Source organism: Parasteatoda tepidariorum, chromosome 9 (genome assembly GCF_982258835.1).
Source record: "Parasteatoda tepidariorum strain Cologne lab strain chromosome 9, Ptep-v5.0, whole genome shotgun sequence".
Classification (NCBI taxonomy): Eukaryota; Metazoa; Arthropoda; class Arachnida; order Araneae; family Theridiidae; genus Parasteatoda; species Parasteatoda tepidariorum.
In genome coordinates, this window is record NC_141763.1 from 92,184,653 (window position 1) to 92,199,416 (window position 14,764).

Below are 14,764 nucleotides of genomic sequence, written 5' to 3' on the forward strand. Positions count from 1 at the left end.
TTTTGGTTAAGTAAAATACATCCAGATAAATGAAAAGACCAAAAATAAAGCATGCAAATGGACTGAAGTTTCTTGAAAAGGCTGAAAAAGTTTTGAATGACTAAAATATGATTGAAAAATTTATAATACCCATTTAAAAAGAATTGACAAAAAAAGAAAAAGAAAAAAAAAGCATCAAATGTTTGTAAAAAAATAAGTAAATCGCAAACTTTAGTTTTCCATTCTTTTTCTCTAGCTCCCTAGCCATTGCCCTAGTTTCACAATGAATATTGCCTAGCTTCCCAATGTACCTACAATGTGGTATGTACTTTTGAATGAGGTACAGTAGAGAACCGATTATCCGGAACGATCGGAACTATCGCTATTCCGGATAACTGATTTTTCTGGTTTTCTGAATCGCTACAAAGAGCCGTTTTTTTAGTGTTAAACCCAGTTAAAAAGAAATATTTGGAAATAATCTTAAAAATAAGAAAAAACGATGAGGTAATACACTAATGATTATTTCTGAAATGATGGTAAGGTACTTTCAAAAAAGAAAGAAAAATCCTAAAATCTTATGAGGAAAAAAAAGTTTTTTTTAAAAAATTGCGGGAAAATTTATCGAATTTCGTTCTGGTTTTTTGGTTTTCCGGTTTTCTGATTTCCGGATAACGGGTTCTGTACTGTACTAGGTATATTATGCAAGGCAGTAGAAACGGTAGTAGGTAAATGTATATTTTATATGAACCAGAAAATAAATAATAAGATTTTACATCATTAATTTTGAAAACCTGTGAAAATTCAGGAAATTTCTTGTTTTTGTTGACCCGCTGGTAGAGGTCTGTTTTTGAAAATTATTTCACAACTATGTGAAAATTTTATTTATCAGTTTTCATTGTCTTAACCAAATGTATCAATATTCATTATATCTATTCATTTTAGATGTTGATATTAAACAATCTGTTGGCTTCAAAAATGTATCACTGGGAAATGTTATAAGTACAAGTGGTAAAGAACCTCCTAATTACCTGATTAAATCTGATCAAGTATGTATTCATTTTAATTGGTTTTTTTTAATTAAATGCAACCGGGCCTAATAATGGTGATCCCATATTTTATAATATTTTGGATTTAATGAGGAAAATGAGTCTTTAGTTTAGTACTAAACTGAACTCAGTGGCACAACAGCCAATGGAGGGCCAAGGCCTACTGTGCCCATCTCAGTTTTCTTGACCTTGGGCTCTGGGGGTGCAGGAGCAGACGTTCTAGTTAAGTGGTCAGCCGAACGCGAAACCCCCAGTGTTTAGTTTCCAAGCATGCTTGGTACTCATTTATCGATCCACTGAAGGGATAAAAAGTTGAGTCACCCTTGCCTGGCCCGAAGATCGAACCCAGGACCTGTGGCACGGGAGCACAAAGCGCTAACAATCTGTCACCGGGCGTCTTAGTTTAGTACAATGATGTAAATATGGTATTAGAAAGACACTGTACAATGTACTATTATAGTATAGGTTGTATAAATTTAATATTAGAAGTATACAATGTACAATTATAGTACAATGGTATTAATGTACACTTTCACCTAGTCATTTTTTTAAACTTTTTTTTTAAATATTTAATGTAAATAATTTTGAAAACTTTAAGTGATGAAAGAGAATTTAAAAAAGGTTCAGTGGGCAACATAAAAAAATATTGACCACCCTGAATAACTTTTGATCTAATGATCGGGACTCCACGTTATTGAGATCTTCACGTTTCAAGGGAATAACCTCAAATATCCTACTTAATTAGGACAGAGGATATTTTCAATTACGAAATAAGACACAAAAATCTATTTTTTCTCAATAAACCTGGGTTTTTTTCCCCGACGGATTCAGATTTCTCCCCACCAAAAAATAGGGGTTAGCTGCAATCTGGGAATAATGGTCCCAATAGGTAAAGCCCCCTTAGGAGAGCTGTCCAAATATGGACTCCTTAATGTTAATTTTACTTTTTGCTTATTCAGCTGTATTTAAGCGAGTATAAAATTTTTGCACACCATAAAAATTCATTTATTTGAAGATGATTCTATGCAAAATATAACTGTTTGTAAATATTTATCATTTTTTACTGAATAATAGTAAAAAAAACTTTGGAATTGTAATGTATAAAATTTTTTACACCATTTTAAAAAAATGTAGTTTTAAATAGAGTGAAATCGGTAGAATAATTCCCTAGAAATCAAATTTTGAAAAAGTCAGATATTTAAAATTCGATTTCTCGGTCGATTTCGCTCAACTTTTGTATTATACCATTCAAAATTTTATTCTTTAGAATGATGTCAAAAAATTATATTTGTTACCATTCAGAATTTTTCTTCTATTGTTAAATAAAACAATAAAAAAATAATAAATATTTTCTAAGAGTTATATTTTGCACAAAATTATCTTTGGATAAAGGAATTTTATAATTGTGAGTAAAAAAATTTCAATTCACTTAAAAAGTTCTCAAGATATGGTACCATATGCAAAAAGTAAAATTTGGATTAAGAGGACAAAACTTTGGAGTGCTTTCCTGACCAAACTATTGGGACCATATTTCCCAATTTGTGGCTACCCCCTATTTTTTCAGGATCAGAGATCAGAAACTATCAATAAAAAATGAAAAAAATTTAGAAAAATGTTTATTCAGAGAAAATACTTTTTGGTGTCTGATTTCGTAATTTAAAATATCCTCTGCTCTAATTAATCTGCATATTTGAGGTCAAACTTTTTGAACCATTAGGATTGAGTCCTAGAACATGAAGATCTAATCATAAGACCAAAAATCATTCGGGGTGGTCTGCTTTTTTCCCGCACTGTACATTACATTCTATACGCGAATACATACATTCATTACGCGAATACATACATTCATTACGCGAATAAAGTACGTAAAATAGTGATTACTCCAATTCAAAATTAGGGTATCGAAATATGGTATAAAAAATCGTGTTGAAATGGCCGAAAAATCGATAAATAACTCCCAAAAAAACGAGGTGGATTTCCGGTGGAATCGCCGTAAATTGACCATGTCAGAAAATTTTTACTCAAATTTGATATTCACATGTCGCATTAACAGTGTATTAAAATTATCGGAATTCGGTTGACCATGTAAAAATGTCGTAAATATGAGAAATATTAGCTTAAGTAACTACCGGGAAAATGATCAGAAAAGGACGTGGATTAACGGCGGAGTCTCCGTGCGTCTTGCTCATCAAAAAGTGATTACACAAATTTGAACTTCGGATCTCACAATATTATCGTATTAAGAATACCAAAGTTTAAAAAAACATGTAGAGATCGCCGAAAAAACGATAAATAACTATCGAAAAAATGATTGGAAAACAATGAGTATTAACGGTGGGATCGTTGTTAATCTAGATCGTCAAAAAGTGATAACTAATTCGAAATTCGCGTGTCGTAATCGTGTTAAAAATATCAAAATCTGAAAAAATCACCTGAAAAAAAAGACGGAAAAAAAAACAATTGCAAATCTCGACCATTAAAAGTTGAGACAATTTTTGCTGTCACGTTTTTCTGTAATTAGTATTTAGTTTTTTTACTAGCAGTTTGTTAGTAAAAAAATTTGCCATTCTAGGAAATCAGCCACTGTCCTTGAGTACTTGTTGGAAAAAAAGAGGCTGATATAAGGTTTTATTTCAATACTTTATTTCAGGATTTATTTGTGGAGCACTATCCCTCTGCTTTAGAGCTTCAAGTTGGCTTGCATGAACTTTTGGGTCATGGAAGTGGCAAACTGTTTCAGAGAGAAAGTAATGGAGACTTTAATTTTGACATTAATAGTGTTCTTCATCTGGATACTAATGAAAAGGTAATATGAATTTCTAAATATTTTTTTATTAATTGTTGTGTTTATCCTACTTTGTGCCTGATGGCACATAAGGCCCTTATATTCTTGCTCCAGCTCATTCGGTCTTTTGCACAAAATCTCTCCCCAGACCAGCTCATCCATTCCGCCTGTCCTCTTTCTTCTTTCACCTTTCTTCTCCATGTTAGCATCTACCTCTTTTTTGTTTGCCATCTGCTGTCCACGTTAAGGCTATTGATGGCATTCTTGCAGAAGGCATTCTCAATACATGACCTATCTATTTCCATCTTTTTCTTGTCATACTGATGGTAATTGGTTCTTGCCGGGTTTTACTACAGAGTTCTGAATTTGATATGGTCTGAGCCAAGAATATTCTTGGAATATTTTTCAAACATCAGTTTTGCCAACTATTTAGTTTTGTACTCTAAAGTTTTGTTAGTTTCCATGCTACTAACCCATAAAACAGTACACTTCTTACCATTGAATTAAAATATTAATTTTAGTCTTTAACATTCATACATTCATTTATTCACCCACAGATCATAATTTTCACCTGAACCAGAGAACGATCAATCTCCAATTCAGTGCCCCCAGAAGTTTTGATTTGTTATGGATGTCTTAGTGACCCAACAGATTTAACGTGCATCAGTCACCATTTACTTACCAATGTCTTTGGCCGACGGGGATCGAACAAGGGCTTAACCTCCTCCTAACCAGGCTTTCCTGTCATACATCCAAATTATAAAATTAATGAATAACCAATTGGTTGGATTTCTCATAAATTATAACATTGCCATTTATGCATTTATTTTTCATTCTACCAAACATGTCCATTCAAATTGATTTTCATGGTCATGATAGGTTTTTTTATTTTCTTCTCCTAATTAAGTTGATGATTTAGATAATCTTTTAAATGAAATTTTCTTTTTTATGAGGACTAATTTAATGGATGAGATTTAATTTCAGGTCAAAAGCTGGTACAACTTTGGAGAATCATACGATTCAGTGTTCGGTTCTCTTAGCAATCCATATGAAGAGTGTAAAGCTGAATGTGTAGGCTTATATCTATGCACTGTTCCTGAAATATTGGAGTAAGTACTCATTATGATATTTTACTTCCATTTTTAAAACTGTACACGTTATATTAATTATTTTGTTAATTTTTTTTATTATAAAACTTAAGAAAAAATGTGCACCGTTTTACAGTTTACATTCAAATATGTTAGGTTTTTAAAAAAAAATTTAAATAACAATTTGGAGAACAAGAGCTTTTTTATTATGCAATGAGTTAATTTCACATGTAGCTAAATAAATGATTTAAGAATTGTCATGCATCTGCTTGACTGTATTTTTGGTTTGCCCCATGCTTTATCTAAAAGCATAGAAATAAAGCATAACTAGGACAACTCACTAAATGCAAGGAGTATGATGATTCCATTGGCTGGAGACCGGTTTGATGCTGTGCAAAGCAAAACTTCAGACACTTTATTTGACTTAATCATTACATTAATTATGAATGAAATAAAGTGAATATAGAGCATGTGCCACATCAAAACTAACTCATAAACTTAGGCTGATGATGAATACGTAGTGAAAATACAAATCTGCGGTAAAACAAGCAAATAGAAACAAGCAGTAAGCACTGAAATACGAGTGGCAATTCTATTTAAACTCTCACATAATTTGCATAATGTTGATGCCAACACAGTTTAACGTAAAATAAGCTATTATGATTCAAAAGTATGAATTCTGGCTAGTAACGTCCATTGATCAGTTAAATTGGTATGGTCGATTGTCAAGATGTTACATATAAAAATAGGTTTATTTGAAAATTAGTAAAACCAATAAAAAAGCTTATATAACTAGGAAATGAAAAGAAAAATTAAGTTTGAATTATACGATGTGAATTCTACAATCTAAAACATTAGGCAAAATATGCCAGTGTTGACATCTTTTGATTTTTCTGTGCTAATCAACTATTAGTGTGTAATCAAAACAGAAAACAATTTTAGATCTTTTTTGCTAAAAAGGTAGTTATTACATTGAAATCATTTGTGAAAATTTACCAAATTTAAAAAGCTTTAGAAAGAAATAATTTCTTGATTGTAGCAAACTTCAAATTGGATCATTCTTCATTTAAAATTATTCCTAAAAGTGATTTAGGTTTTTGTTTTTCTAATTAAGTCAAGTGATATAGTTATTTATTTTTTAGAAATTATACATTTCAAAAAATTTTTATGAAAATATTTTTATTGAAAGGATATTTAATTTAAAAAAAAATGCTGTTAATAAATATGTATATCATATATGTATATCATATATGTATATTGTAAATATTGTAAATATTGTAAATATGTATATTGTAAATAAATATGTATATCAGGGCTTGAAAAACCACCCGTCCTCGGCGGTCAAAAATTCCCCGCGGACAACAAATTTCTCGAATCCAGTGTCCACGCGGACGGCCATTTTCCCGTTAATGTTCGTGATACATTTTAAATTTTTGTTATCTTACAAGAGTCTAGCGCCTCACTTCTAAAATGACCCTCTAATCTCGAAATACAGCAACATGCTGCACATGGTGGAATTGATGTTTTCTCTGTCTGGGAGTACTGCAGCTGTTGAAAGGGGCTTTTCAGCAATGAACTTACAAAAAAAAAACACATTTACTTACTGGTCTTAAACAAGAAGCGTTAAACGCATTTATGAACATCTACCTAAATGGAAAACCTCTTTCAGATTATTGTGCAGAAACCTCAGTAAATCATTGGCCTGATTGTAGAACTGGCAAACGTCATATTTGATTCATTTAAAAAACGCAGTACCATCGGATAAATTGACATGATAATTGACAGATAAATTAACCTTTGTTATTTAAATTATTTCATCAAAGAAATAAATTATTTCATAATAGAAATACTAGGTAGAATATTAGTAACCTAGTATTTCTTTTATTACTGTATAATGTAATCCTAGTATTTGTAATCCTAGTAACTACTAATTCATTGTGCAATTTATATAAATGTTTGTAATAAATAAGAGAAAATTAAATTTTTATTTATTTAGAAGCGACGAGTTAGTTTCAAAGGAGGACAGGTACATTGTTGGGCAAGTTGTCCTCGGGGACGGCTAAAATTTCTGAGTTTTTTCGAGCCCTGATGTATATATATATTTCTTTTTTTTTTTGCAGAATATTTGTTCCTGATCAGAGTTTAAGAGAAGATATCATGTATGTCAATTGGGTTATGGTTGTAATTGCTGGATTAGGTTCATTAATTATGTATGAACCTAAAACCGAAACTTGGCTTCAGGTAAATTTCTTGAATCCTCAACCTTTGTAAACTTTAAAAATTTTTATAATTTTTTTCATTTTTTAGGTATATTTTTTACTGAATATATTATTAGTATAAATTACAGTAGAACTATTTTTTTTTTTTTTTTTTTTTGCCGACCGGCCTTTGTAGGGGGCAGGGAACTGTCCTTGCATCAGAAAGGTCCTGGGCTTGAATCCCGGGCAAGGCATGGATGTTTCTTTCTCTCTCTGTGTGTTCTATGTCCTTTCTCCTTTGTGTGTGAATGTGACCCGCCCTATAAATGGATTGTGGTCGTGTGAATGGCGTGGCAGAAGTCAAATTCCTGGCCATAGATGGCGCCACTGAAAAAAACAGGAACAATCGCACCTCCACTGCCTAAACAGGCATACGACAACAAAAAAAAACTATTTTTTTAGAGTGATAAAATATGAAACTGTAATGAATTGAGTGAGCAAATGCTCAAGAATTTTTTTTTCTTTTTAAGCAAATTAGGTGCAGTATAGTCTCGATATTTGAAGACTTTTTATGTCAAAAAAATATTTTTCACCTTTGCATTATATATCCACTTAATGTTAATTTGAATTCCTATGTCGAAGGGTTTCTTTTCAAAACCTTGCTATGTCAAATTTTTTTGGAAAAATCACAATGTAAGTTCATTATAAACCAATTCTTTTCTATTTAATGCATAATTGTTTTTGTCTTACTTTTAAAAATAAAATTATCACTACTGTATTTAGTCTTATAGTCAACTATCATTATATTCTTATTAAATAGTTGCTATTCTTATGCTTCATGACTCTACTTTTTAGAGTAGTATTTTAAAAGATTTTTTTTTTTACTGTTTAGAACATACTTAGCTCTTGAAAACTCATTATCTCAAAATTTTTTCAGCATTCCTTCAACTCTGAAATATAGAGAGTATACTGTATTAATGATTAAAAAATAATCTGTGAGTAATGATTGTAGTTTTTAAATACAGTAGGGAACCGATTATCCGGAACGATCGGGACCATCGCTATTCCGGATAACTGATTTTTCCGGTTTTCTGAATCGTTACAAAAAGCCGTTTTTTTTAATTGTTAAATCCAACTGGAAAAAAAAAATTGGAAATAATCTTAAAAAGAAGAAAAAACGATGAAGTAATACACTAATTATTATTTTCAAAATGATGGTATGGTAAACATCTTTAAAAAAAGAACGAAAAATCCTAAAATCTTATGAGGAAAATTTTTTTTTTTATTAAAAATGGCGGGAAAATTCACCGAATTTCGTTCCGGTTTTTTGGTTTCCGGATAACGGGTTCTGTACTGTATTCAATAATTCAGACTGAGCTTTAGAAAACAAATATTATCTCTATCTAATACGTTTTTTTTTTTTTGATAATTACCAAGGGTTCATTTAATGTTAATAGTTAGTTATAGACTCTATTACAGCTTAATTTGAAGTTTTTTTCTCCATGAATTATTGATGTCTTATTAACAAGATGCATAGTGTACCAGTGATGTGGTCTGCTGACTCTAGTATGTCAAACATACCAAATATATCCTAAACGAAACAACAACAAAAAGTTATGGAATAAATTATTTTTAAACAAATTATTGGGAAGATAATTCCCCAGCATCCTAATTGCTGTGCAGATATAGGTGATTTGAAGATTTATAGATGAATATATTATATGATTTGTAGGTGGATATATAGATGAATAGTGATGACTTCTAAATGAATACAGCCTCTGATCTATATCAGCAAAATTGTAACTATACTTAAAATATACATGCATAAACTTCTTTTTCTTCATTATTAAAGCTGAAGGATAGTTAGTTAATTAGGAATTATTTTCACAAAAGCCATTTGTGGCCTACTGCACCTACAACTTGGTTTATAAAAGAGGAAGATTAAAATAATTCTGAAGAAGATTATAATAGTTCTGAGTGAGGCCATGATGGCTCAGGGGATAGAGCGTTTCCCTTCCAATGAAGTGAACTGGGTTCGAATCCCATAGATGGCTTCGCACCCAGCTCGCACCAGCTTACGTAAAATATCCTCAGTGGTAGACCCCTTTCCATCAGGTTAGGCGTGGGGGTTTTCGTGTTTTTCCTCTCCATGTAACACAAATGTGGGTTAGTTCCATCAAAAAAGTCCTCCGCAAAGGCAAATTTCTCTCAATACTTGATTCAGTAGTTCTCGTGTCTTCTGGATTGGCTTCAAATTAACAAGGATACAGAGTTGAACATTAGTACAGTACAGAACCCGTTATCCGGAAATCAGAAAACCGGAACGAAATTCAATAAATTTTCCCGCCATATTTAAAAAAAAAATTTTTTTTCCTCATAAGATTTTAGGATTTTTCGTTGTTTTTTGAAAGATGTTTACCTTACCATCATTTTGGAAATAATCATTAGTGTATTACTCCATCGTTTTTTCTTCTTTTCAAGATTATTTCCAAAAAAAATTTTTTTTTAGTTGGGTTTAACAATGAAAAAACGGCTTTTTGTAGCGATTCAGAAAACCGGAAAAATCAGTTATCCGGAATAGCGATGGTCCCGATCGTTCCGGATAATCGGTTCCCTACTGTAGTTGTAAACCCGAAAAATTGGGTTTAACGACGGTTATAAAATAAAATAATTCAGAGTGTTAAATTGCATTGTTGCGTTTTGCAGGAGTTTGACCAGATTTTATCAAAAACCTTTGATTGTTCAAAAATGTCTTCTCGTTTTGAAATTCTTTCTTTGGTCTAAATAGAATTATTATAAGTGGGAATTTTAATAGATGAATATAGTAGTATAAAATTCATATTTTAAATCAGGATCCACTATTAGTAAAAAGGGATGCAGAAATATGTAAGTCCTGAGTCTCCAGAACTTATAATTTCCAAAGAATCACAAGTGTGTAGTGAGCAGCTGCAAATTTTTGAGGTTGACCAAGTTGGTTGGGGTTTTATCTCCAGCTATTTTATTTTATTTTATAACCCTCGTTGAACAGCAGACCCAATCTTGGGTTTACGGTTACTAATGTTCAACTCCGTATCCTTGTAATTTAGATCCCAAACCAGAAGACAAGGGAACTCCTGGATCAAGTATTGGGAGAAATTTGTCTATGCGGGAACTTTTTTGATGGAACCAACCCACATTTGTGTTACATGGAAAGGGAAACCCCCATCGTTAGCCTGACGGCAAGGAGGCTGATGGTCCGTTTACTACCGAGGATATTTTACGTCAGTACTGCTGTTGGTGTGAGCCGGGTGCAGAATTCGTATCGACCAGCTATTGCTGGGATTCGAACCCGGTTCACCTCATTGGAAGGTGAATGCCCTATCCGCTGAATCACCAAAGTTTTGCATTTATGACATCCGAAGCTGGTACCCCCTGACGATGTCAGCTTTGGCTGTCATATTTTTTCAATTTTTTTTAAAACTTTTCTTCATTGTCTCATCTGAATCACCATGGCTCTTATCTCTGGCTATTGTAAGGATGGTTGACAACAATAACAGGCTGCTTAAAACCAGAGGGAGAAAAAAAGAAAGAAAACTTCCAGTGTATTCCTTCATTATGTTACGCTTACAAGGAGATGCGAACAGGCTCAATATTCTAGGAAGTTTTATTATTGTGAAGTTTGTTCATATTTACATGAAGTTTTTACCATTCATATGAGTTTTCTGCAATTTAGAAAATTCTAACAGGTCGTGAGCCTAAAGCAAATGTAAGAAAATTAATATCACAACTTAAATAAAGTGTAAGGTTTGCCACATTTCGAGTCAACTAGTACAGTTAACTAATACATTAACCTAGTACAGTTTAATTTTATGCTTTTTTTATTAACTTGAATTTTTGACTACTTTGCAATAAGAAGCTGTAGGTTTGTAAGTGTGACAAGTTTTTGAAGAAGTTAAAAAACTGTTACTGTTGAAATATTGCTTTACCATTTTTATTAGTTATATTATTTTTTATTGAATTTTTCTAATTGATTAATTATGAATATTTCTCAAATTCCCTTATGCATTTAAAGGCCCACTCACAAGCTGCATATGTGATTCTTCAAGTTCTTTTGGAAGCCGGTGGAGATTTTGTAAAAGTCGAACAAATAACAGCATCTGATGGCAAGCCAGACCTTTTGTTTACTTTAGATCGTGACAAAATCATGTCAGTAGGCAGACCTTGCATTGGAAATTTCTTGAAGAAACTTCAAGTATGGAATTATTTGATTTCCTAGTCTTATTTATGAACTTTAAATAAAGTTTAAGTTTCTTTTTGATAGAAAAGGGATTCTAACTCCTCCATGTTTAATGTATTAAAAATTATCTAAGTACAATTTATTTATCTGATAATTTTATAATTAATATCTTTTAAAAATTTTTATTTTATTTTCTTTATAAATTTTTTTTCTTGAACCTAGATGACAAGTTTTAAGATAAAGTTTTTAAGACTTTTTCATAGTTAAAATATATGAAATTGGGTACTTGCATAAAATCCTACTGACCATTTTCTTCAAGAATAAAAATGGTTACATTTAAATACTATGTAGCACTATTATTAAAAAAGCATTTATTAAAAGACCCTTAACAGTCCAAAAATATTTTAAGTCTATTTCTAGGTATAAATAATTATAATTATCTTAGTAATTATAATAATACATAACTGATTTAATGTAAATATGACAACAATAAGAGTGATAAAAGTAATAAAATAATTTACCATACCTGCAGCATTCCAAGTACCATGGTTAAGTCTATGGTGACATTGGTTTAATTTAATCATTATATAGCACTATTATATATAAAAAAAACTTAACTTTCTGAGTTTAGTGAGGAAAATAGATTAAAAAACGATGTAACTTTCATAATAAAAAGCATTTTGATTACTTGATGTATGCTTGTATTATAGATAAAATCGTTTTCTAGTTTGATTTACAATATTTTTGTTTTATTATGTTATTATTTTCCTTATTTTATTGGATTTTAAGATAATTATCTGATAAATTTTTAAAGCTGTACAAATCAACTGCTGATGTCTCGACTGCCAAAGCTATGTTTGAAAAATACTCAGTTGTTACTTCTGAAGGCTCAAATCCATTTTTGAAGTACAGAGAAATTGTTCTGGAAAGACGTAAACCAAGAAGATTGTGTGTGCAAGCAAACACTGTTGTTGAAGGTGAGTTGTTTTGTGCTGGATTATTTTCTTGTCCCTGTGTAATTAAAAATTGTTAGAGATGCTGCCAGGTGTCCAATTTAATGTTCTGGAATTCTAAATTAGGTCAACTTTTCATTTTGTGACGTAGCTAAATTAACTGAGCTTAAAACCAAAATATAAATATTTGCTACAGCCAGGTTTCCTCTTTGCTCGAAATGTAAACAAAAACCTGTATTGTGTGGCCTTGAGAAAAAATCCTCAAGACTAAAAGTCTGGGGCTGCTGATATAGTAACAAGTGAGAGCACATTTCTAATGGGGATGCAATGGAGGAATGAAGGTACCCACATCCTTATTCAAAGTAACTTTTCCTCGTAACCATGGTACCCACCACAACGCAAGACTGATATCTGGACGAATTCTCCTGAAAGCTGCACTATACTGAAGTGTGTGAAGAGGATTCTTTTTTCCTCAAACATACACAAAGTAGAGGTCACTACATAATGGAACCAGTTGAGTCTCTTTCTTGGCTCTCCTCAATATGAATCAAATATTTATGTTTAAGACTGAACATTTAAGAAGCTCCTCCCTATTCCAATTTGTATATTAGTTCAAGAATTATAACCAGATAAACTTGTAGCAACAAATGCCATGTGGGCTGCTCTGTTAGACTGCAAAAACGTTATTATAGAGTTATAAAAGTTAATTTGACGTGCTGAAAGGGCGATTTGCATTTATGAATTTAAAGAGAGTCTTTTCAGTATTCCCATTTGTTTGCAAGTTGTGGCAGTCTTAAGTGCTTTTGCATAATTTTTTTTTGTTTGTCTTAAATAACGACTATTAATCCATCATTATTAAAAATTTATCTCCTTTGAGATCTTTATTTTATAAGATTGTGCTTAATGCTTAACTTGTCAAAAATATTTTTAAAAAATGGAATAAATGTAATAAGAATTAAGAGAATGAGAGATTAAGTGTTGCCAGATATAAATCTTAACATTTATATCAAAATTTTTAAAAATATAAAAGACTCAATAGAAAGTCGTTTCTAATTTGAACACTTATATTCATATGAGATTAGCGTTTTAGTAAAATTACTTCTAAATTATTATTATTTTTTTGTGTTTTGTAATCTGTATTGCTAAGTTAAAGTATTTTTTTCTCGAGAATAGTACTATATAAGTAACAGCTTATTTTGTTTCAGTAGATATATTAACAAAATATATATTTTAAAATGCATATTTTATGAACAAAATTGTTTTTTATTTGAGAAATATTGATTTTTAAGAAAAAGAAACGAAATTGAATGAAAATAGGTAATTGGTGAGGGCAGGGGTGAAGCTTGCTAGTCTTTAAGAACTAACAAGGAGGTAGAAAATTGTCCACCCTCCAGCTTTTTAAGACTATTTTTGCCTACTTTGTTTCATACCCAGGGGGTAAAAAAAAACTTTTTTTTTTCCAGTTTACTGTAAATAAAACTACGTTATTATAGATGTAGCAAAATACATTTTTTTTTAATGTTGTGCTCTCAAACTATTTTCAGAATGTAGCCTTGACAGAAACTATTTTCAGAATGTTTTCTTTTTAAGAGAGCTATTTAGCTGAAAGATTCAACTTACACTCATGCTTAAAATTGAAGTAAAAGGTGAAAACTGTTGAGAATTATAATTGGGTTATTTATTTATTACAAATGTAGCAAACTACATTATTTCCTAAATGTAGTGATTCAATGCTTTTTTTAAATGATAGAAAACTTCTGAGTTATAGGGCATAAATTTTTTTAAATGATACTTTATTATATATAAATGTATTTAAAAAAAAGAGATTATTGGTAGGATATACACTTTTACTAAATTCGAGTAAATTAGTAACTTTACTACAGCTTGCATACACAGCTGCAGATACACTGTTTCATAATTTTGTTTAACTGTTCATAAACCAAATAAAACCTAAATCAATATTATTTGAATGTAATATACAATGCCTATTTTGACATTTTTAACCAATATTTCAATTCTCTTTAGATGAAAAAGTAAAACTAATAAACTATGAAGCATCACCAGAGGGAATGATTCAATCATGGTTGGATAGATTTAAGAATGAAAATGTAGATGATATCCTTGTAGACATCTGGCAAAAAGACAGACATCATTTTTCATGACGTTATTTAGAAATAAATTTCTAATTTACAACTGTTGATTTCATTATTGTATCATTTTTTTTATAACACTCATTTGACAGTTTAGTATCCTCTTGTTTCTTAAAAACTTTTTTTTAAAATCTCTATGCGCTATTTTTATGGATAAACTAGGTCAATTTCTAAGTATTTAAATAATAAGGGAAAAATTGGAAATTTTTTTAAACACTACCACAACTTTTCAAACAATTTTAACCTTTAACTTAAAGCCCAATATGGAAATCTTAAGTTAATCCTCCTTAAAGAGATGAGCTTTTAACCGCCATCTTGAATTTACTAAATGAATTTGAATTTAATAAAA

General features: G+C 30.8%; 1 protein-coding gene across 6 annotated transcripts in view; it reads left to right on the plus strand.

Moving 5' to 3' along the window:
• The window catches only part of LOC107453556 (dipeptidyl peptidase 3), a 58,475-nt gene extending 44,017 nt beyond the window's left edge, over window positions 1-14,458 (plus strand). For all 6 annotated transcript variants that reach the window (XM_087152349.1, XM_043052011.3, XM_087152351.1 and 3 more), the window contains 7 exons: window positions 922-1,025; window positions 3,676-3,831; window positions 4,795-4,919; window positions 7,019-7,139; window positions 11,148-11,327; window positions 12,127-12,289; window positions 14,291-14,458. In XM_087152349.1, the coding sequence (XP_087008475.1) occupies window positions 922-1,025; window positions 3,676-3,831; window positions 4,795-4,919; window positions 7,019-7,139; window positions 11,148-11,327; window positions 12,127-12,289; window positions 14,291-14,427 (986 nt within the window). In that variant the 3' untranslated portion in view covers window positions 14,428-14,458. The remainder of the gene's footprint in view (window positions 1-921; window positions 1,026-3,675; window positions 3,832-4,794; window positions 4,920-7,018; window positions 7,140-11,147; window positions 11,328-12,126; window positions 12,290-14,290) is intronic.
• Window positions 14,459-14,764: the final 306 nt, after the last annotated feature.